This window comes from Rhinolophus ferrumequinum, chromosome 2 (genome assembly GCF_004115265.2).
Source record: "Rhinolophus ferrumequinum isolate MPI-CBG mRhiFer1 chromosome 2, mRhiFer1_v1.p, whole genome shotgun sequence".
Classification (NCBI taxonomy): Eukaryota; Metazoa; Chordata; class Mammalia; order Chiroptera; family Rhinolophidae; genus Rhinolophus; species Rhinolophus ferrumequinum.
The window spans coordinates 36,207,271-36,228,837 of record NC_046285.1 but is presented as its reverse complement, the minus strand read 5'-3'; the positions used below and the strand labels follow the sequence as shown (position 1 = coordinate 36,228,837).

The 21,567-nt window shown below is 35.1% G+C and overlaps 2 protein-coding genes across 6 annotated transcripts in view; one reads left to right on the top strand and one right to left on the bottom strand.

The window, feature by feature from the left end:
* DZIP3 (DAZ interacting zinc finger protein 3) overlaps positions 1-19,996 on the bottom strand; it is a 97,688-nt gene extending 77,692 nt beyond the window's left edge. For 2 of the 5 annotated variants that reach the window (XM_033089625.1, XM_033089634.1), the window contains exons 1-4: positions 19,730-19,995; positions 7,063-7,166; positions 3,390-3,459; positions 876-1,031 (exon numbers count right to left, since the gene is read on the bottom strand). In XM_033089625.1, the coding sequence (XP_032945516.1) occupies positions 876-1,031; positions 3,390-3,459; positions 7,063-7,094 (258 nt within the window). In that variant the 5' untranslated portion in view covers positions 7,095-7,166; positions 19,730-19,995. Of the gene's footprint in view, positions 1-875; positions 1,032-3,389; positions 3,460-7,062; positions 7,167-9,676; positions 9,801-19,729 lie in introns of those variants that run through there. The other 3 variants (XM_033089610.1, XM_033089644.1, XM_033089620.1) reach the window with 3 other exon arrangements.
* A 39-nt stretch (positions 19,997-20,035) lies between these two features.
* The window catches only part of CIP2A (cellular inhibitor of PP2A), a 33,809-nt gene continuing 32,277 nt past the window's right edge, over positions 20,036-21,567 (top strand). The window contains exon 1 of the mRNA XM_033131916.1: positions 20,036-20,343. Coding sequence (XP_032987807.1) covers positions 20,242-20,343 — 102 coding nt within the window. The 5' untranslated portion in view covers positions 20,036-20,241. The remainder of the gene's footprint in view (positions 20,344-21,567) is intronic.

Below are 21,567 nucleotides of genomic sequence, written 5' to 3'. Positions count from 1 at the left end.
GGAATGTCCTTTGTTCTAATCAGGTGACTCTTGATGGCTCTTGGATGGGGGCTAATCAAGATCAAGCCATGATTAGAAGCTTAGAACGTTCAGCCTCCCGCATTCCCGGAGAGGAGAGAGGGCTAGAAATTGAATACATAATTGATCATGCCTACCTAATGAAGCCTCCATAAAATTCCTAAAAGTAAAGAGTTCAGAAAACTTCCAGTTTAGTGAACACATCCGTGTTCCAGGAGGGTGGTATACCCCAACTCCACTGGCACAGAAGCTCCTGCACTCAGGACCCTTCCAAACCTTGACATGGCTCAGTGAAAAAGGTGAAGGGATCAAACCGGTAGTTACAAATCAGTTATGGGGATGTAAAGTACAGTATAGGGAATATAGTCAATAATATTGCAATAACTATGTTTAGTATCAAGATATTAGACTAATTTACATTCTTTATACATATACTTTATTATGTAATAAAATGGTAAACATAGGTGTTTCTGTGAGTTCCTTGAGCTGTTCTTGCAAATCACTGCACCCAAGAGGAGGTCGTGGGAACCCCAATTTATAGCCATTTGGTCAGAATACTAGGGACAACCGAAGATTGGTGATTGACATCTCAAGTGGTGGTAGTCTTGTGGCACCGTGCCCTTAACTTGTAGGCTATGATGCTAACTCCAGGTAGATGGTGTTAGAATTGAATTGACTTGTTGGACACCCAGCTAGTCTCAGAGTGCTGATCAGCGTAGGAATAAACCCACCCATCTAGTGTCAGCAGTGTTGCGAGAATGTAGTGGGGTGAGAATAAAGGAATATAATGTGCTTTCCTAGATAGTTACATACAGAGAGTTACACATATGCTCCCGAAAAACAAACTATGATCTTACCTGCATAGTTTGGAAGGAAAAATCTTCTTGTAAGAACTTCTTAACATGAGGGACCACACCTTTTGGTAGAGTATTAATTGCATTCAATAACTTCTTCACCTCTAATAGTAGGTTGACAGGAACAAGATCAGTAGGTGCGTTCCTTTCCTCTTCGTCCTAGAAGACGTTATTGAAAACTTAAACACGGTTATATTTGGATAATATTAAAACTAGCCATTTTATACTTGAATAAAATATTATTTACTTAAAAAAAGAAAAACCAAAGTGCCTTTACATACTACGTAGATCACTGTGAGAGACTACAGAAAACCCAAATGAAAATAAGACATTCTCTCTGCTGTCAAGGAACTTACAATAGAAGCAGGAAGTTTAAGACCAAAACTCAAGAAGCTGTAATATGGGGAATGCCATTATAAATTCATTTGAAAATTACAAAGTAGAGATTCAAAGATGGGAATAATACCTTTTTTTTTTTTTTTGTAGGATGCTGGGATGGGAAACATGAACAATTTTAGGCTTTAATGTGAGTTAGACCTTAAAAAAACGATTGCTCTTAGAAAATACACAGCATGTATTAAATTGGTGGTCCATTTAAGGCATAAAATATGTTAAGTTTAAAATAGTGCATAGACTATTCTACATAGTAATATGAAAACTATTTTGAAGAGTGTTTTTACATTAGTTGTGAGGAATGGGTGGCAGTAAAAATGGATAAAAGTTCTGGAACAAATGGATGATGGCCTTCCTTCAAAGTTTAGCAAGATACTATAGTTCCTATACCCTGTTGAAACTTTGGGAATATGAGTATGTTGCTGCGGACCTCTGAATATCAGAACAGCTTACAGCAGAGGCCACGTAGAACTTGAGTCACTGAAAAATACCCTGGTGTGGGGTGATTTGGACTATAACTAGGAACCAATAAAGTCCATTGCAGAACTATCTGCCTACTAGGAACCAATAAAGTCCATTGCAGAACTATCTGCCTACTATCCCCTTCTGGATTTGAGTCTTAAACTAAAATTCCTCCAGCCCCAACAGTTTATTTGAAGTTTATACAAATAAACTTTAAACTGCATAGTACTTCATTATGTGAAAATTACATCCAAAAATACAGGAAAATGTTAAAAATTTGCTAAATCTCAGGGAAGAGTATGTAAGTTTTCGTTGTACTATACTTGAAACTTTTCTGTAGGTTTGAAATTTCTCAAAAAGTTAAAAAAAAATTCCATAAAGTAACTAGACAAGCCCTTATATTTCAAACTAAAGGTCACTTCTGCAGTCAAAATTTACCGCAGAATCATCTAACACTAATTACCAAATTGAACACAGGCAAGATTATGGCATTTATGAATTTTATTCCAACAAGAAATACTATAACTCTCATGCTTGTTAAATATATCTTATTATAAATAGAATTTTAATTTTGTAAAGTTAGGTTATCAAAATACTTGATGCTCAATCCATTTTTGCAAAATTTATTTAGCATCTAAATCAAATTCAGGTCAAAGTTTCCATCTCCCTTGCGTTTTGTATTCCCAAATCTTTATATAGAAACATCTTTTCTGAATCTAATACCCCTGGTTCACCTGTACACCCCTATGTACATTTACACAGATTGTGTTACCTCTGCAACATTTTTTATGGTAATAATCACATGCAACTGAATATTATGGCTAATGTATGTTTATATGTTTTGTCTTCCTAAGTTACTGGATAACCTTTATAAGCTTTGTTAACAAGTGGACATCAATCATTATATAAAACTACGTAGAAGGTAAAAAAAATTGCATGAACAAGGACCAAACAAATACCTGTTCAACCAGCCTTCATTAAATATAAACACCTTAAATCTACAATAAAGTATATTATCATTGGTAATAAAACTTATATTCATGTATAATTTAGTTATTTTCATACATTGAAAACTGGAAGTTCTAACAGTAAAGATGATAAACAAAGGGAAGAGAATTGACATCAGAAGCAACTCAGTGGAATTTCTTACTAAATAAAATTCTGTGTATTTTCTTTGTATGTATATTGTTTTCATTTTCCTTTTAAAAGACAAATAAGAAATTTCTTAAAACCAACTGTTGGGTGTTTCTGGGAAAGTCAATTCAAGTATCTATTAAGTTATAGTATCTATTAACTTATAGTGAGGATTGGTACATAGAATGATAACTTTGAGACACAGGTACCAATTGTCAAAGAAAGATTTAATTATATTCTGGTCAAGATGGTTCAGTAGGTAACTGCTGTGTTTACTTCTTTGGTATATAAATGTTGAATAACTATGATGGACACCTGAAACAAATATAATATGGTATGTTAGTTATATTTTAATAAAAATCTTTTTAAAAAGATTTAATTATGACCACAATTTTATTTATTAAGATTGAAAGTGAACTCACCCCCAAATTTTTAACAAATAATTAAACTGATTAGATTTAGCACTATATTCTCTACATAGTTAGTCATTATTAACTGACATTTAATAACAATTAAATCTTCTCTTACCAGTTGATCAGTTGATTTTTCTACCTTATTCTTGACTTCCTCCTTAGTCTGCTCCTCTACAGGAGGATCACTATTTTAAATGAAAAAGAAAGGTGTATTCAGAGCATCTCCTTACAAAGAACATAATTCAATTGTAGTAGTAAAGAATCTAACAAGTGAATTTTTGTCTGAAAGTTTCAGAACTACAAACACTGTGTATCAGAGACAGGTGACATATCTCTTTACGGGTACAAAGAAATTATTCCATGCCCTTATTGTATGGTGGTAGAGAGAACAGAAAGCTGATGTAAAAAACTTCATCTTTAAACATTCACAAATAGACCAAAACAATGAGGAAAAATTATCTTTCTAGCACTATTTCAATGTAAAGAAAAAAGGTTCTTGAAAAGGTTAATGCTTTGTTTTGTGTGTGTAGGGTGTGCGTTTATGAAGACAAAGGTTTGGAAAGGATCTATCTTATGTATTTTATTTTTTGTTTCAGGTTCCTGACCTCACTATTGACCAGTTTTCCAAAATAATTTTTTTCAATTGAGGCAGAATATGATAGTAGGAATTATCAACTATTTTTATAAAAAGGAATAATTTAACGTTTTGTTTTTGACATTGGCTTGAAATGTGAACATATGCAGTGTTATATACAAAACTGAAATTTTTATTTATAAAAGTGCTTTTGCCTACATACAGAACCATGACACAGGACTCAAAATATAAGAACCATAACATAGGATCATATATGATTTCATGATCTTAATTTTATATACTTGCGGAGGCAAAACTGAGGTGAGAAACTTATACCGATTGATTTACTTAGAATTATATTTTATAAATATGATCCCATTTTACTTCACATTTATGTACTCATTTGTCAGACAATACACTCATCATCTACTATGTGCCAGTTGAGGGGAAACTGGGCCAGATAAACAGTATATAGTATTATCCACACAGTGAAAGTGTCAACAAAAGATGATTTATACACATAAACGATATTTCACAATACAATTCTCAGTGCTCTTTAAAATATCGTGGAAAAGAAAAACCCGTTTAGTACCTTTCCCTCTACTTCTAAGCCCCACTCCAAAGGGGAACACAAGGATGTTCTCAATCAAAGAAAAATATTGTAGCAGTATTCTGAAGAAACAGAGCACAAAATGGTCTCAAATGTATATTTTACTTGCTTACTCTATTTCATGATCATTCACTTCTTAATCCAATAGTTCTCAGCCTCGGATATGTATTAAAATCACCTCTGAAGCTTTTGAAACATGCAGATGCACAAACCCCACTTCAGAGTTTCTTAATCAAACATGTGGGATGTGAGCTGCTATATTTTCCATAGGTTCCATGACAAATTTTGATGCATAATCCTCACTCTCCCCCCAACATTAAAATTGCTCTATTAATGTTGGTTACGAAAGGTTACTAATGAAATCCTAATTTGCTATTCCAACAGCTTTGTCTTAGATCTTATTCTACCTGGCCTTTCTGTATCATTTAACATTGTCCATCATACCCTCCAACCCTCCTTGGAAACCTCTCCATTTTGCGGCTGCTGGTTCTTCTCCTAGCCTTCCCAGCTGTCTACTTCTCATTTTGTACCACTGGCTATCCTTCTCCCTCTCATTCATTTTATTCATTTATTATTTTAATAACATTTAATGTAGAACTGTATACATTAACACTATCAAACCATGTTCCTGATACATAAGAACAGGAAGATATATCAGCAGTCATATATGGCAGACATTTTATTCTATAGATGGGTACATCGACATCCAGAGACTACATAACTTGTTTTAAGTTAATACCTAAAAAGTAGTAAAGTTAAAATTAAATACCAGACTAGTAGTTTTCTTTTGCTAGTCTACTACTTTTATCACCTGTATACTTTGTTCTGCTGCTTGAAGAAGCTGAAGTTTTGCTATAACAATATATCCTGAGATATACATAGTATACTAGTAATGTTCTACTTTTAGCCCTCTTATTTTTCTCACTATATTTTCTACTTAAAGCAATCTCATTTATGCTCATGTATAAACACTCTCTGGTAAGGATCAGGTCCTACTTATTCATTACCTCATCTTCAAGAATCTAGTCCAACATCTGACATAAAGTAGGCACTCAAATATTTATTGAGTAATCAATAAATATAAAAACGAATAAATACGTGAGCAAACTTCCATGAACTCAAATAGCACCCCATTCTAAAGATCCCCAAATCTGTATCTCCAGCCTTAACAGCTCTTTGATGCTACAGATATACATTTCCAACCACCTGCTCGACAACCACCACAATGATATCTCGGCAGCACCTCAATCTCCTCGTGTGCAAAACTGAACTCATTATCTATCCTCTCTTTCTTTCTCCCACACACATTAAACCTGTCTCCTTTTGAGATCCCCATATGAGCTAATGGTACATATTTCCTTCTGGTCATTAGAAACCTTTGAGCCATTTCTACTTCTTTTTTGCCCCTTTCCTCATATTTCAGCAGTCATAGAATTCTGTTGATTCTTGTTTTATAAATCCCCCCTTTCTTATTATTTTCTATTCCTACCGGTAGAAGCCTTCATCAGCTTCTTTTTAAGCTATTACAAGTATCATATCTTGTCATCCCATCTATTCTCACTATCAATAGAGGTAGTTTTTCCAAAATACAGTGAAAATTTTCGTTTTCTTAAAATGTCAATGGCTCTGAACAAAATAAAGCTATATTCCTTAGCAGGACAGTCAAAATCGTCCCCAAGAATTTGTCTTAAGTACTTTCTTGTGCCGTTCCCTCAGCCAAATGACTTCCCATCCGCTCTGCTTCTACACCCATCAAAATGCTTTTTATTAGTTAAAGTTCAGTTTAAACATCACCTTGTAGAAACGCACTCAACCCCAGTCAATAGTTATTGCTTTTTTAATATAGTCACAGCATCTCTAATATAACACGTATGTATGCATTTTGCCTAAATGCAACTTTTTATATATCTTCCTACTACATGACAATTCTAAGTACACAAATTTTGTCTTAATCTTTATTCCCTAAGTACCAAGGAGGTCAGTACCTGCTTGTAAAATAAACTAATAGATCACATTGCTTATTACAATGTGAGATAGCTGAAGGTGGGAGGGAGATCTCCAGTACTAACCTATTGTTTAGTATTATATGAGAGGGGTACAGACAGGCTGAACTTGCCCTGATTAGAGGGGAGAGATTAACATTTGGCCTGGGCCCAGTTGAACCACTTAGTAGAGTCTTCTGTGTTATGCTTAGGTTACCTTTGGTAAAATGAGACTAATGATAGCATCTACCTCATAGAGTTGTTATGAGGTTTATATAAATAAAAACTTGTAAAAGCATTTAAAACAATGCCTCACAAACAGTAAGTCTATGTAAGTGCTTGTTAAATGATAAACAAAACATCATTTTGTTGAGAATGTCCCACGTATGGCAAGCTGTAGTACATTTTTCAATTCCTAGCTCTTTAGTCAGGGTGCAGTCCATAAAGAAATTTTCTAAAATTAGAGTTCACACAGGCTACATCCCCCACTAACCAAAGTTGGTAAATTGTCTTGAAATATAGGGTATCTCATTCATACTAGCTCCCCAAAGTTATATAAGAGAGACAAATGTGTCTTCAGAATGCAATAAATGCAATTGGCTTTTGTCAATCCATCCCTTACCTCACAAAAAATTCTTCTGATAGAGAATCCATGATGCACAGTGCTCTTTTGCAAAAGTCGTATTCCAATACTTGCAGACTGACTTTTACTACTGCTGTTTAAAGCTGTAAGGAAAGTGATATTTTTAGTGGGAATATAGGAGGATTACATTCTTTCTCCCTGCCATATAAATAGTACTTGATAATTAAAGAAAATTTTGAAACTGCTACAAAAGAAAATGAAAATCAGATAGTTTCATCACCCAAACACAAATCACTAATTACCTTTTAATATACTTAATTTTAACAAGCATAGGTGTATTTTACCAATTTGTAATCACATTGAATAGACAATACTCTACCTTTTTTGCAACTGGACACTATATCAAAAGCATCTTTCATGTTATTTTATACTTCTAGGAATCACTCTCAATGGCTGCACAACAATTGGTTGATTGGGATTTCCTTGACCATTTCCTTATAATTAGACATTTAGATTCTCATTGTTTTATTATAAAAAAAAATTGGTATTTTAATAAACTCCATTGTCTATAAGCCTTTCTCTATATTTATGATTATTTCCTTATAAATTCTCAGAAGGAGAATTCCTAGATTAAAAGACACAAATATTTTAAGCCCTTTGGTGTATATTGCCAAACAGCTTCCCAAAAGGTTTGTACTAATTTATTTCCCGTAGAAGTATGAGTCCTGTTTAACACAATCTTGATAGCATTGTTTTATTTTCTTTTAGTCTAAAAATAACATTTAGCCACTTTTTTCCAAAGTCGTATGATCATATTGCTCCATAAAATAGGAGGTGGTGGGGTGTAAAGAACTATCGCATGTTCTCTGGTTCAAATACTAATACATGGTATGGATGTTTCCAGAAAGAAAAAAAAATACTGAGGCAACACAAATGAAAACAAAAAGGGAACTAGACTATCATTAGTATATCTATTTATTTATAGTATAGCTCTCTAACTATCCCAAGACCAACTCTTTTCAATTCAGTCCTATATGCTTTCTCTTTTACTGAGAGTTCAAGCCTCCAGACTCCAATGCCCTCTGCTAGGCTTACTTCCCTATCTGATCCCCCGGTATATAAGCCCAGAAATTGTTAGAGCAAACATATGTAAAACTACTGCTCAGTGCTTTGGGGCAAAGAAAGAAATAAGGAAAAAGAAAAGAATGAATTAGCAATAACATAAATAAAACAGACCTAGAGTTCCTTGGGCTTGTGCCAAGCCTAAGACTGGTAGCGTCTCATTTGTTGCCTCTGGACTGCTTATTTAACTCAGTAACTGGGTAGCCAGTTTCTCTCATAGTATATTTGATATACACCCATAGATTAGATCGGTAGAGCTTTTGGAGGCCCATTACAAAAAAACGCAATTCAGCATGGGTTATTCCCAAATCAAGAAAACATGTTACACATGGTCATTTGTAAATCGCCTATTAAGAATTCAGATTGTATTTATTCAAAGAAACATCGTTTTATATGATGCCAAGTTTCCCCAAAAGCAAAAAAAAAAAAAAAAGAAAAAAAAAGAAAAAGGAAAAAAGACAACAAATAGAAAGAAGGAACTGCAGGACCTGAACCCTCCTAAGCCTTTAGGTCTGAGTATACTGTCTTTGATTAGCTTACCCAGGAGGGGACAAGTCAGTTCCTGGTCTAAAGGCTAAAAGAAGTCCAAGTCCTGAAAGATCACCTATCTGCAAAACAATTATTCCTAATTATACTACCTATATTCTGTATTTGACTCACACCAGCTCTAAGTTACAGAGAAAATCTTGAGAGACAAAGGTAATTTCCAACAATTCAACGCTAGCTAATACTTCTTAATTAAAACACAAATGCAAAGGTTTACACACAGGTTGACATCCATCTAAATTATAAGACATAGCTTTCTAACCAACACTTCTTAGTTTCTTGCCCATCCCTAACAAAACACTTCTTGCTGTCAGTATAACTTACCTATGCAGAATCTAGTTTTCCTAGGTAAATTATTTTATTTTAGCTTTATTCTTATTTTTAAAACTCAGTAAGCAAAGTCATATGCTTGCTTAAAATTGCATTGTTAAATTACCAATGAAAGATATCACCTAAAGCTAATAATGAAGCAGAGAGAGGTTGGATAAACGTTGTTATTCTTTCACAATAAATCAGGTCTGCTTCATCTCTTTAATAAAGCTGTATAGAAAAGGAGATGATTTTTGACAATTTTAGGATTGTGATCAAACTGTCTTTTATGGTTTCTATAACCTCCCTGGTTATTTCAATAAAAAGCAACAGGCATTACTTCATAGCCAGAACACACGAATTTAAGCCTTTTCTAGACAAAACAATCCCCTAGTCTCCGGAATTTAAAAGCTCAGACATGGATACCTCCCCCATTCTGATAAGCTTCCCTTCAGTCAGTAGCTGTTTGTACAAATAACAGCGAGGCTAAAAAGAAGGAAGACAAATCCTCTGGCAACAAGGTAGAGTGGATGGAAGGCCTCTGGTAAGCTATTTAGTCTTCAGCTTGAAAAAGAAAAGGGTATAAAATCAATCAATCAGAAGATAGTTAGATAGTGAATTCAGAGTTTTTTTAAAAGCTAATGGCTTTCTTTTTCAGCCTCCTTAAAAATACAACCTGAGATGAATCGCTGTGATGAAAAGGTTTTCCAGGAGAGAGGATCATCAATCTCATCATTTCCCTGGAGCTGAGCAGATGTGTGGCAAACCCAACCAGCGGCAGCAGTAGCACTTTACAGCCTCCGTTGGGAAGGAAGGCGTAAGTGCCTAGCAACAGGAAGTAGTACCTCTGTGCTTCTAAACTAATGCAAAGGTTCTTACTATTCTAGATGCTGAAGGAAACCTTTAAAATCAGGCTTAACATGGGAGAAAGGGTGAATCTGGTTGCCCCTGGTGTATTCATTTCAATAGACTTCCCCTATCAGCAGGAAACTGAAAACTGACTTCCTTCCTGGAACTGAGGAACTGCTCTTCCCCTGGAACCTATTCGGGCTGGTGGACCAGTCAGAGGGCAAGCTGAAGTTCAGTGTCATTTACAGCATACCTTTATTCACCAACCAAAATGATTTTATTTGCAAGCTGTTTGAAAAATAAGGCATTACCACCCGAGTCTTGATAATAGTAAAACGCTTTTCTTACTGCTTCCTCAGAGTTCTCAGCTCCCACTTTCCCTCTTATCTATTGAAATTATGACAAACATGTTTTTAATTGTACAGGTTTTCCCCCCATTTTAAAAAGCTGTGTTTATTCACATCAAAGCAGGCACAGTTCTTGTTTCATTTTTTAATCATTCATTTAAACATTTACCTTGCAGCACTCCCATCACCTCCCTATATTACATATAGGCACACTGTTTTTAAATCCACTTAGATACTCATCTTAATTTTTTCACTGTGTTAATTGAGTTCAAGTTTGTTTTTCAAAATGTGTCAGAAATCCACAAATAACAAAAAGTTGATATTTTGAGTATTTTATGCATTTAATAACAATGCCAGCTTATTTTCAGGGAAACATCATAGTATGTAGCATGTACAAACACAAATAGCTGATCTACAAGAAAGAGAAATGACATTTAGATTTCCATCAATGTCAAAAGTAAGTTAAGAGGTTGCATAGCATTGGTAATTAAGAGCACAGAAACATTGGAATCAGTCTGGAAGGGTTTTTAGGCCTGCTTTGACATACATTAGCTGTGCAACTTGTTGTAAATTAATTAACGTCTCTGTGCCTGTTTCCTCATCTGAAAAATGGGGATAAGGATGGTACTTGCTTCATAGGGTTGTCATGAAGATAAGTGTTTAAAACATGCAATAGAATAGTAACTGGCACATAGTTAGTACTACTATATAAATGTTCCTATCATCACCATCATTATATTTTGTTTCAGTTTGCAGCAAAATAAGTTCGCTTTTCTTCTAATTCTCTACCTTGATGGAGAAATGCTATTGTACAGAAAGGAATGGTAATAATGTCACTTAAGAACAGGGACACAAAATCATCATTTTTCAAATATACATACCATATGGCACAAATGGCAGCTTAGCTACCACATTTGGTACCTTGCATTTTCACATCAACGCATATACATCAGCCATATTCTTTAAACTGCACAATATGCCACTGTATAAATGTTATCATCTTTTCCTGACTACTGTTGATAAATACTTCAACTGTCTCCAGTTTTATCGTTTTTTGTTTAGATATTACAAACAACGCTGCAATTAACAACCTCGGAACCTGCAACTTGATACAATTTTATAGCTGTTTTAAAGAGCTGGATTTACTACCTCAGCATTAAATGTACTCAAGAAGTTCGTGGGTCTGCTAATAACACAAACTCTAATAGTGACAGTTATCACTTCTGCTAGATTTTACCCAAAGAATTCCAAAATCCTCCTTAAAGTTGATGTGAGATGTTTTGGCCACATATTAGAAGTACAGAAACTACTTTAAAACATATGCAGAGGACACTTTCTAGGAATAAGTCAAGATATTCGTGATGGGAGTTCCTTAGAACCAAAATTATAACTATTATTGATCAGATTATGTCTGGTGGACAAGCAGCAACAGCCATTCTAGGTGGTTTTTAAAGTCGTAAAGCAGTCTGAAAGTCTTTCTTTCTCGGATGTTAGATAGCTCCAGGTAAACAAGAATGGCTAAGGCCATCAGGTTAGACTCAAAGAATAACAGGTTGTACCATTATAGTTTGATATTAACTGTGTTAAGAATGAATAAAATATAGTGATTATTTGGTTTTCTAATTTTCCATTCGTTTCTTCCATTTCTGTATTTGTTTAACATCTTGACATGGCCACAAAATTAATATGCCTGACACAGGTGGCAAAACATTATTTTCCCCAAAATAAAAAAATACATAGTTTGCTTAAGGAAACTCCAGGACAGGTGGATAATGATTGGAAAATCTTTGCAAAAATTGTCAGAAACTGAAGATATTTTCTACCTCAAAAGATCAGGGTATTCACTATCCATCTCAGCTCTTGCCATTTAGCAAAGGTCATTGTCAGCACTATTTGGCAGCTCATACCAGGAAGCAAGCACCTCTCAATGTATACCCACTTCCTTATAAACTTGCCAAAATACGAAACATCCTTATCAAAATTAGCATCTGGTCAGAAGCAGGTTTTTAATTCTCTTCAAATCCATCCAGTCAGTTATTTCTGAACTCACACAGGCAAACCTACAGAATATATGTTAATGTGTTTTGAATATTTGGAGTGTACCTGCAATGAATATGGACAGGTTAGGATTTACCTGAAAAATAAAAAATCATTCAGATATTAAACTACCCATCAGTTTCCAGTTATTTATAGGCAGCACTGCCAAAACCACTCTGGTCAGAAATGTAGCTAGGGACTGTTGGATGGAGCATATGTTATCCCTAAGCAAATTCTCCAAAAGCGAAATCTTTTCAGCAAGTTAAAAATATTATGTTGTCATTACACAGTTGTTAGACAACAATGAAAAAGGGAAATAAGACAGGATGCTGAGACATGATGCATGCAGAGATGATAATCAAGCAGGGAATGGAGGACATAATATGTACTTGACTCTGGCACCACCAATAACAAAGCCTGAATCCAAGTTGATCCACCCATGTGAAAAAGTGGCTGCCCGTCATCTCAGAAAGGCATATGTTTGTAAGAAGGATTTAGGTGAAAAGGTAGATCAAGCTTTTAGTTATGAAGAGTTTCCATTCATATAAAATTAACTGGGTATATCAACTTTGGTTTCACTGAAAGTAAGATTAATTTTCATCAATTCTTATGTGCCAGGCTCCGGGCTATGTACCTATGTACACTGAATACTGATCATCACACAACTCTGAAACATTACTGTGTCCCATTTTAAAAATTAAGAAACTGAGGCTGAGAAAGTACACATAGCTAATAAATCGATAAGTGCAGGAATTCATGCCCAAGTTTCACCAACTGTGAATTCAATACTTGTTCCACTATGTCCCATTAAGTGCGATACTTTATGTAAGTTTAGTGTACATAAGAACTGAAGTAGATAATATGCACACAGACACTCAGAAATAACACTATCTACATGATTGCACTGCTCAGTAAATGATACTGTAAAGACAATTAATCATGTCGTCTTAATATTTTATACAAGTATACCATTCACATTAGTTTTTCCTAAGAAAATTCATTTGTTCAACAAAACAATTCAGGACAATGCTAAATATTGTATGTGGTATTGAAATGAAAAATAATTATAATATTGTCTAATTATTCTCTCAAGGTTAAAGATTTTGGGGAATTTTCCAATTTTTTTGATCACGTATCTCTAAAGAAGTAAACCTGAGAATATACTGAAAATATATGAATAGTAATTCATTTATGAATTATATGCAGGTACTACTATAATATTTAAAAGAATGAGATTAAAATAAAAAGTTCTATCATTTGTTTCCATACCCCGATAGACAGTTTCACATATGGTAAGCTGTGCATACTCCACTGTCTTAGAAAAGAGCTTCACATCTTAATTCAGGAAACCTGTATCTACCCATTTCATGAACTTGATAATATTTACTTTCTGAAAGACCAGAAATTTAAAAATGAGACATTGCCCTGCACAAAGTAGACCTTCAATAAATTAGTTATAATTAAAAATGATTACTGTATCTTCACTTAAAATAAAAGTGTATCACTTTCATATTTACTATATACAAAAATGGATTCAGAAACAGTGGATAGTACTTGTGTTAAAAAAAAAGGCAACCTTTTGATTCTGGGATATGAAATTATATGTGAAAATGTGGGGGAAAACATTTAACCGAAAATAGACAAACCTTGTACTCTTAACCTAGAGTTGACTTCTATGAAATGTATAGAAAAGAAAATCAGGAATTGTTTGAAAAGTGTGAAACTTAACTTTATGGTTTGGCAAATCATTTAGAGATTAGCTGAATTTTAATACCTGATAGTTGGGAAAAGAAACAGGAGAAGAATAATTGTAAAGGGAGAATAATTTTGGTTTATATAGGTTTTTTGGCTTTGTGATGAAGGTAACATTTCTGAAAAGTGAGAGGTTACATTAATTGTACAGATTTTGTTTTCTGGTCCTGCATAAAAAGTAAAATCTATTTAATATTAGTAGTATTTGAATTGTTTTAGCCATAGTCGGGACATGGTATCCAAATAGACCTCTGCCAGTTCTACCACTGGATTTCTTTGCCCTGAATCTTTGGAATCTGGGCCAATGGAACTTTTGTTCTTCCTGATATTTATGCCTATCAAATGATCTAGTTTTGGATTTTGCCTATGTCCCCACTCAAATGCAAGCCCCACAAAGTTCGGAAAAAAATTTTTTTTTTTTTATCCTTCTGTTACATCCCCAGTGCCTAGAACAGCACCTGACACATTTTAACTAGCCAATATTGATTTAAAGAATGAAGCTATCCATCCTTCTGCACACCTTAAGGCCTCTGAAGGCAGAAGTGAAGAGTGAGCCTGTATGTATTAATAGATTAAGACTGCCTTCTCTGCCAACCTGAAGTCCTTCTTTAGAAGAGTAGCCGAGATGCTACAAGTAAGACTGATCCCTGTAGACAACCATGGGATAATAGTGCCCTTTCCTCTGGCAACTACTTCTCAACAAAGTGTGCTTTGTTGGTCCTCCCCATTTCTGCAAACTTTAAATACTTAACTACTTTGGGCTATAGTCTTTTCTATCCATACTCACCCTAAATCATTTAGTCTCGAGGCTTTAAATTTTTATCTCCAGCCTTGATCTCTCCCTTAACTACAAATAATATATTCAACAGCCCATTCATCATCTCCTGGATATCTAGTAGACATCTCAACATAACTGAAACCAAGCTCTAGATATCTCCCCTTCCCCACAAAACACAGCTGAGCAAAGCCACGCAGCCAAGTCAGGCCAAGATCAGACTAATTGCAGTTACCCCTCAAACCTGTGAGCAAGGAATAAATGCTCATGGTTTTAACCACCGAGTTTTGAGGTGATTTGTTATACAGCAAATACTAATCAATACTCTACCCTAAATGTGTTTCCCCAACTATCTAAAATTGTAACAACCCACAATAACTCTGATACTTCCCATCCTCCATCTCCCTTCTTTTCCTCCATAACACTTATTATTAACATTCATACATTTTATTTATAGGTCTTGTTTACTGACTATATCCCCGATTAAAATAAAAGCTCTACTTGGATAGAAATTTTTTTGTCTGAGTCACTGCTATATCCCCAGAACCTAACAATGTACCTACCACTCAAGCATTCATTAAACAAATAGTGGATGAACAAATGAACAAGTAGCCCTCTGTTCACAACTCTGGTGTAATTCCTATATTACAACATTCAGTATTTTACAAACTTTGCAATTCTCTCAAAAATATAATTCATATCTTCATTCAGTCTGATTCATCTAATATGTCTTAAACCTGGTCATGAGACATTAAAAATCTCCAATTTACTATTCAGTATTTAAGATATGGTGTGTTTTTTTTAACGTTTTCCCAGAAGAACTAAAGGAGGTAGATAGCCCTAAACTTAAGTTGTAAGATATTGAACATCTTTTGTTTAACTCCCTTAAATGTGTTTCCCCAACTATAAATAAAATACCTATGCCACATATAAATAACGGACAGCAATAAAAATGTACAGAGAATAGGAATTTTATGCCAATCCTTGAAGAATGAAGGAATTGGATACTTAGTATTTTGCTCTAAAACATACCATGTGTTCCTATATAGCATATACTATTTTTTTTAATAGCACTTATTCTGGTTTCTCTATTTCCCCCCACAGACTTTAAGCTCTTTAAAAAAGGACTAGTACTCAGCAAATATTTGATGAATGGATATTAGTATTTAAAAACTATATACTACCTAACTGGCAAAATGCAGACGCTCATTTTAGCTACTGTCTTTTCAATTTTTTGGGGGGTGGGAGCATAAAATAAAAGTTCTTCATTAAAAAAAATAGTATGTAAATATACTAAGACTTCAACTTTTAAAAAACTATAAAAAGAACAAATAAAGGAAAAATGTTTGTATACGGATGGAAATGATAAAGATAAAAGTAAAATTAGTGATTTTGAAAAAAAAAAAAGAAGAAAACCAATGTTGGTTATTGAAAAGATGAATAAAATAGACTAACAGCTGGAAAGCCCAACTAAGAAAAAAGATAACGTTAGAATGAAAAAGCAAATCTAAAATTACAAACAAGTAAAAGATTAAGAGAATTATTGGAATACTAATGCAATTCTCTATCAATTTCTTAAATCTAGAGAAATAGTTGGTTCTTAAATCTAGAGAAATGACAAAGTATTTCTAGTATTTCCAAAATCAACTCGAGAAAAGATAGAAAAAAATTATCAGATCTATAACCCTATTACAAATATAAATATTTTCTAACGCTCTAACCACTAAATAAACTATCAAGCTTAATTTTGTAGGCATTGTATACAACCCAGGAGATCAGATGATTCCTAGGTGATCTAATTATTCTATAGCACAGAAGAAAGATGAAAAACTTCCCATTTATTTTTCAAAAGTAATATATAACCAAAATTCCAAAAGAGAGAATAAAGAAAAAATTATTTTAAATCTTCATGAACATAGATATAAAATCCTGAATAAAACATTTGCAGCATAGCAAATAGTTTGTTACTACTACCGGTGTGATGACAAATTATTACACTTCTCTCTTATTTTTTTCATCTGTAAAATGGAGAACATAACAATACTTAAAAGCATGATGTGTAAGGAAGATTAAGCAGTAAGTATAAAGTTCTTAGAAAAGTGCTTGGCATATGGCAAGTGCTCAGTAAATGTTAGCTATTATTATCCCAAGAACAAAAACAACATAATCCATTGCATTACCATTTTAAAGAGAAAGTAATATATATAAATGTAAACATTTGACAATTTTTTTGCAGACATTTTGGCAAATCTTCAAGTAAAACAGGTATAAAGGGCAATCTCCTAAACACTTTAAAAAACATTTATCACACACCAATAGTACAAGTTATACTAAGTGTTAAAATACTGGTCATTTCCATTCAATTAAGTATTAAGATAAAGATGTTCAGTATCACCATGATTATTCCATGTTTTGGAGACTACACTAGGAGAGATGAAATTATTATTTGCAGATGATAATATAGCTAGAAAGTCTAGGGAGGTAAGTAAAATTCTATTAGAGTAAGAGATTTTAGTAGGTTATATAAAAGATATATCAAAAATCAGGATCTTTTTTCCAGAAGCAGCAACAAATTAAAAATGTATAGGAGAAAAAGAGAGCCCACTCACAGTAACAAAAATTATGTAACACCCAGGAATAAACTTAATGAGAATGGTACAAGACTGTAGGAAAAACTTTCTAAAATTTCACTGGATATAAAATACAACCGGAATACTTTTTATTAACTAGTTAGCAGTATCTGTTATCTTCTCAACCACTCAAACTAAAAATTTGGAAACCCTTCGTTTCATCCCTCTCACTCTTTATATCTGAAATTAGTCACTAAATCTTGCCTATTTCACCTCATATACATTTCTGAAATTTGTCACCTCTTTGCTACCTCCACTTCAGTTATCCTAGTTATCCTTTGGAAAAACTCCAGCAAATGTGATATACTCCATACTTCTAGTTTTATGTTTCTCAAAATCACAGCCCATCCAGCTGCCACAGGAATCAATTTAAAACACAAACCTAACTAGATCAGGCCCCAGTTCAAAATAAAAAAGGTCACCACTGAATTCTGAATAGAGTCCAAGCTCAAAACTAATAAGGCTTTTAGTCATCTGGACCCAGCTTCATCTCCTCCTCTTCCTCCTTTTTGAGGCTTAAAATATGGCTCTGTGTTTCCCATATTAAGATATGCAAGCATCTCTGACTAAAAAGATGCTTCTCACAGCTATCATCATGGTAGGGTATACCCTACTAAAGTTACAATATCAATTTTTGGTGATTTTTCAGAAACATTATTTTGTATTAAAATGGATATTTTATGGAAGATATACAAAAAAATGTGTGACTGCTTAAGTTAAAATGCAAGCTCAAAGAAAGATGGCACTTACAAGAAGCTTTGACCCTTTCCCTGGGCTCAAAATGGGGACGATGATGACACATTTGTCATTACTAATGAAAGTCTCACATTACCAAACTGTTATCACTTCATTTGCCAAGGAATTAAGATGTAACTAACACATGCTGAGAACATAATTATGCCAGGTCACTGTCTGCACGACCTGACATGACCTCACCTCTACTATTCTCTCAACTCCAGTGGCAGTGGTATCCTTACTGTTCCTGACACATTGTCAGGCTTGCGTTTCAGGGCCTCTGCCCTTGCCATTCTATATAGAAATCTTTTCCCCTAGAGAGTATTCCTTGCAGTATTTCCTCAAATGTTGCTTTCTCCTTCCTGACCTCCCATTTCTCTTCTTCTCAGCCACCATTACATTAGAGAAATAATTCTGCTGTTATTTTTTTTCTCCATCTCACTTTCCTTAACTGACTGTGTTTATTATTTAGCGTTTTTTTTCCTAAGAGAATGTAATGGTAACGTTTTGTTTTATTGACAGTATGATTTTTATTTTATTCACTGAATCTATTACCTAGACCAGTGCCTAGCACATTGTAGGCTCTAATTAATTATTTACTGACTGAACAATCTTATGCAACAGGTATTACTGTTAGCCAGATTTTACCTTACGAAGAGATTGAAGCAGTGAGAATCTGCCTTAGATCACACAGGAAAAGGTAGAGGTAGGAATTGTAAGCAGACAGCCTTTACCATAACTTTACCATAACTGCATGGTGCCCCTAATTTATGTGGTGAATTCCATAGGTACTGTTTAGCATATTTCCCTTAGTAGACAGTTCCTTCCCAGCAGGAGATACTTCATTATCTTTGTTCCCTTACTGGCGATGTCTAGACGTCTAGCCCACTTTACACACTCAGTAATTGTTTACAGAATGAATGAATGCATATATACATTACCCAATGATTTTTACAGGTATGTCTAATTGGTTAGATTATTTTAAGCTTTCAGATTTAATTTTAAAATTGATTTTTAATATAAAAATACACCCTGCCTTTAAAAATAGTGATGTAAGGAATACTTCCTTTGAATTGACAAAACATGATTTCTGACAAATGGTTTAATAAAAGGATATATACCGTATTCTTACAATTTTCTCCAAACTGCTTTTTAAAGCTTTATTCAACAGTAGCATACATTAAGCAAAAAGCTCCAGAACCAGCTACTCGACTCATTTAATGACATACACATGCATATTAATTATCTGTGATCAAAAGCCGTAAATGACAGCGCCATTTCCATGGACACCGAGATTTATAAAACAATCAATCACGCCAAATAAAAACAGACACCTTCACTTACAAAAACTGACGCTAATGAAATCACCCTCGGAGCAATACCCGGCCCAGGAGTCACCCGCAGGTAGCTTTCTCAAATAAGTTTGACAACGACTACGTTAAGGGTATGACTAACTTGCCACAGAATCCCAATGGCCATAGGTTTACTCTGAGAAACAAGCATTTCTGCGTACAAGGGGTGGACACATGAGCTGTTAAAAAGGGACCCCTCCCAGGCCGCCTCAAAACCTAGAGCCCAAGATTCTCCTCCTCAGAGCTCCTCACCGTGTCTAGACTAGGGGGAAGCGACCATTTCTCAGGTAGAGGATGATGCGCAAAGGAAAAACTGGCTATCCAGCGTGAAGGCCGAGGAATCAAACGAAAACAGAGCGCACTGATGAACAAGGACCCCTTGCGTCTAACTGCCCCTTCACAGCTTGAGCAGCAATCGCATTTCTCGCGAGATTCTCGTCTTCCCGGGATCTCAAAGCTGAAACCTCGCGGCTTTTCAGATCTGAAAGGACAGCTCCCAACCCACTTCACGGAATCATCAAGCTCCTCGATCTCTCTGCCCGTACTCCCCTTCCCTCCATCTCCTCGACTCCCCCACTCCCCTTCCGTCATTGACAGTAGTCAGTACCCCAGGGTGCCCTGGGGTTTCCGGAGCGTGACCGGAACCGGAAGCTTCTGGGAGCGAGGGGGTGGGGTCTCAAATCAAAAAAAGCGCGGCGAAAGCTGGAAACTCGACCTGGCTGGGTCCAGGTGGTAGACGTTTGGCGTGGCGGTGGCGGGTCTCAATGGACTCCACCCATTGCTTGAAGTCCTTGCTCCTGACCATCAGTCAGTATAAAGCCGTTAAGTCGGAGGCGAACGCTAGCCAGCTTTTGCGGCACTTGGAGGTGAGGGGCTTCGCTGTAGTAATATTTAGTTTACCGTTCTGCCGGAGTGTAGCGGCCCCAGGCTAGAATAGAAAGGACAGCTGTCTTCCTCAGCTGTCTTTTTGTCTTGGTAAAGAAGGCGAGTGAGTATCACCCTTGCGTTCCCACCCTCTTCTCCCCGCCCCTAGTCCCTCCTTGTTCAGCTGGCTGCTGCGGGAGGGTCGAGTGACTGCTGAAAGTCCTAGGAAGAGGAAGGTTGGGACACAAGATTGGGGAATTTAGGCTGTGTTTGGGGGTGGTAGAGGAGAAAGCTCAAAGCCATATCTTTTCTTTTGCTTCTTTTTTTTTTTTTTCTTTTCCGTCGTCACAGAGCCCTGACAGAAGACACAGCGATTCTCAGGGGTGAAGGTGATGGGAATGATGATTAAAATTTGTTTTATTCCTGGTCCCTTAGGCTGTTTACAGTCTGAACCTGTTCCTTCCTGCTTTTATTTTAAATTCATGTTGACCTCGAACTTGAACAATACTATTTAAACTTTCTCTGGATTAAAAGGCAATCTCACTAGTAATCATAATAATTTTTCTTTACCAAAATACATTGCTCACAGCTTTTCAGTCCTAAAATACTGAATTGCTTTCATTTTTTTATTAGTTCCCACTGATTTGTGTCTAGAGTAGTTATTCAGTGTTATAACTTTTTTTGCTCTTCATATGCTGTCATTTGTTAAGCATTGATGGAATTCCGCCTAACAATGCTCTCAGTTGAATAATAAATAATTAAGCTCAATCAAGGCTTATTTTAATTCTCTGTGGCAGCTTCTATTTACATAAAGTATATTCTATTTGTTACATGAACCCTAAATAAAAGATTAAATTACCAAAGATTAGCAAAATTCTACAAAGAGAAGGCCATTGTGAATCAGTCTTCGGTGAAAGTGGAGTGCTTTAAATGTGTCTTTGTTCTCTCGAGCTTCACTTGGTGTTCTTTCTACTTCAGGTGCCCATCTCCTAAGTACATTTTCTTTTTCATTCATTACCTCAACAAATTTCTGCAAACCTAATAAAGATGAAGGTGTTAGCTGTTAAATGCTAATGCTTTGCTTCTTAATTAAGATAAAACACTGTACTAGTGGATCCAGAAGCCACAGAGTAAGCTGGGCTGTCAGTTTTGTTGTAAGATACAGAAGTTAAGTATTTCCGATATTAATTTGAAACATTACCTCTCTGAGAATAAACAGATATGTT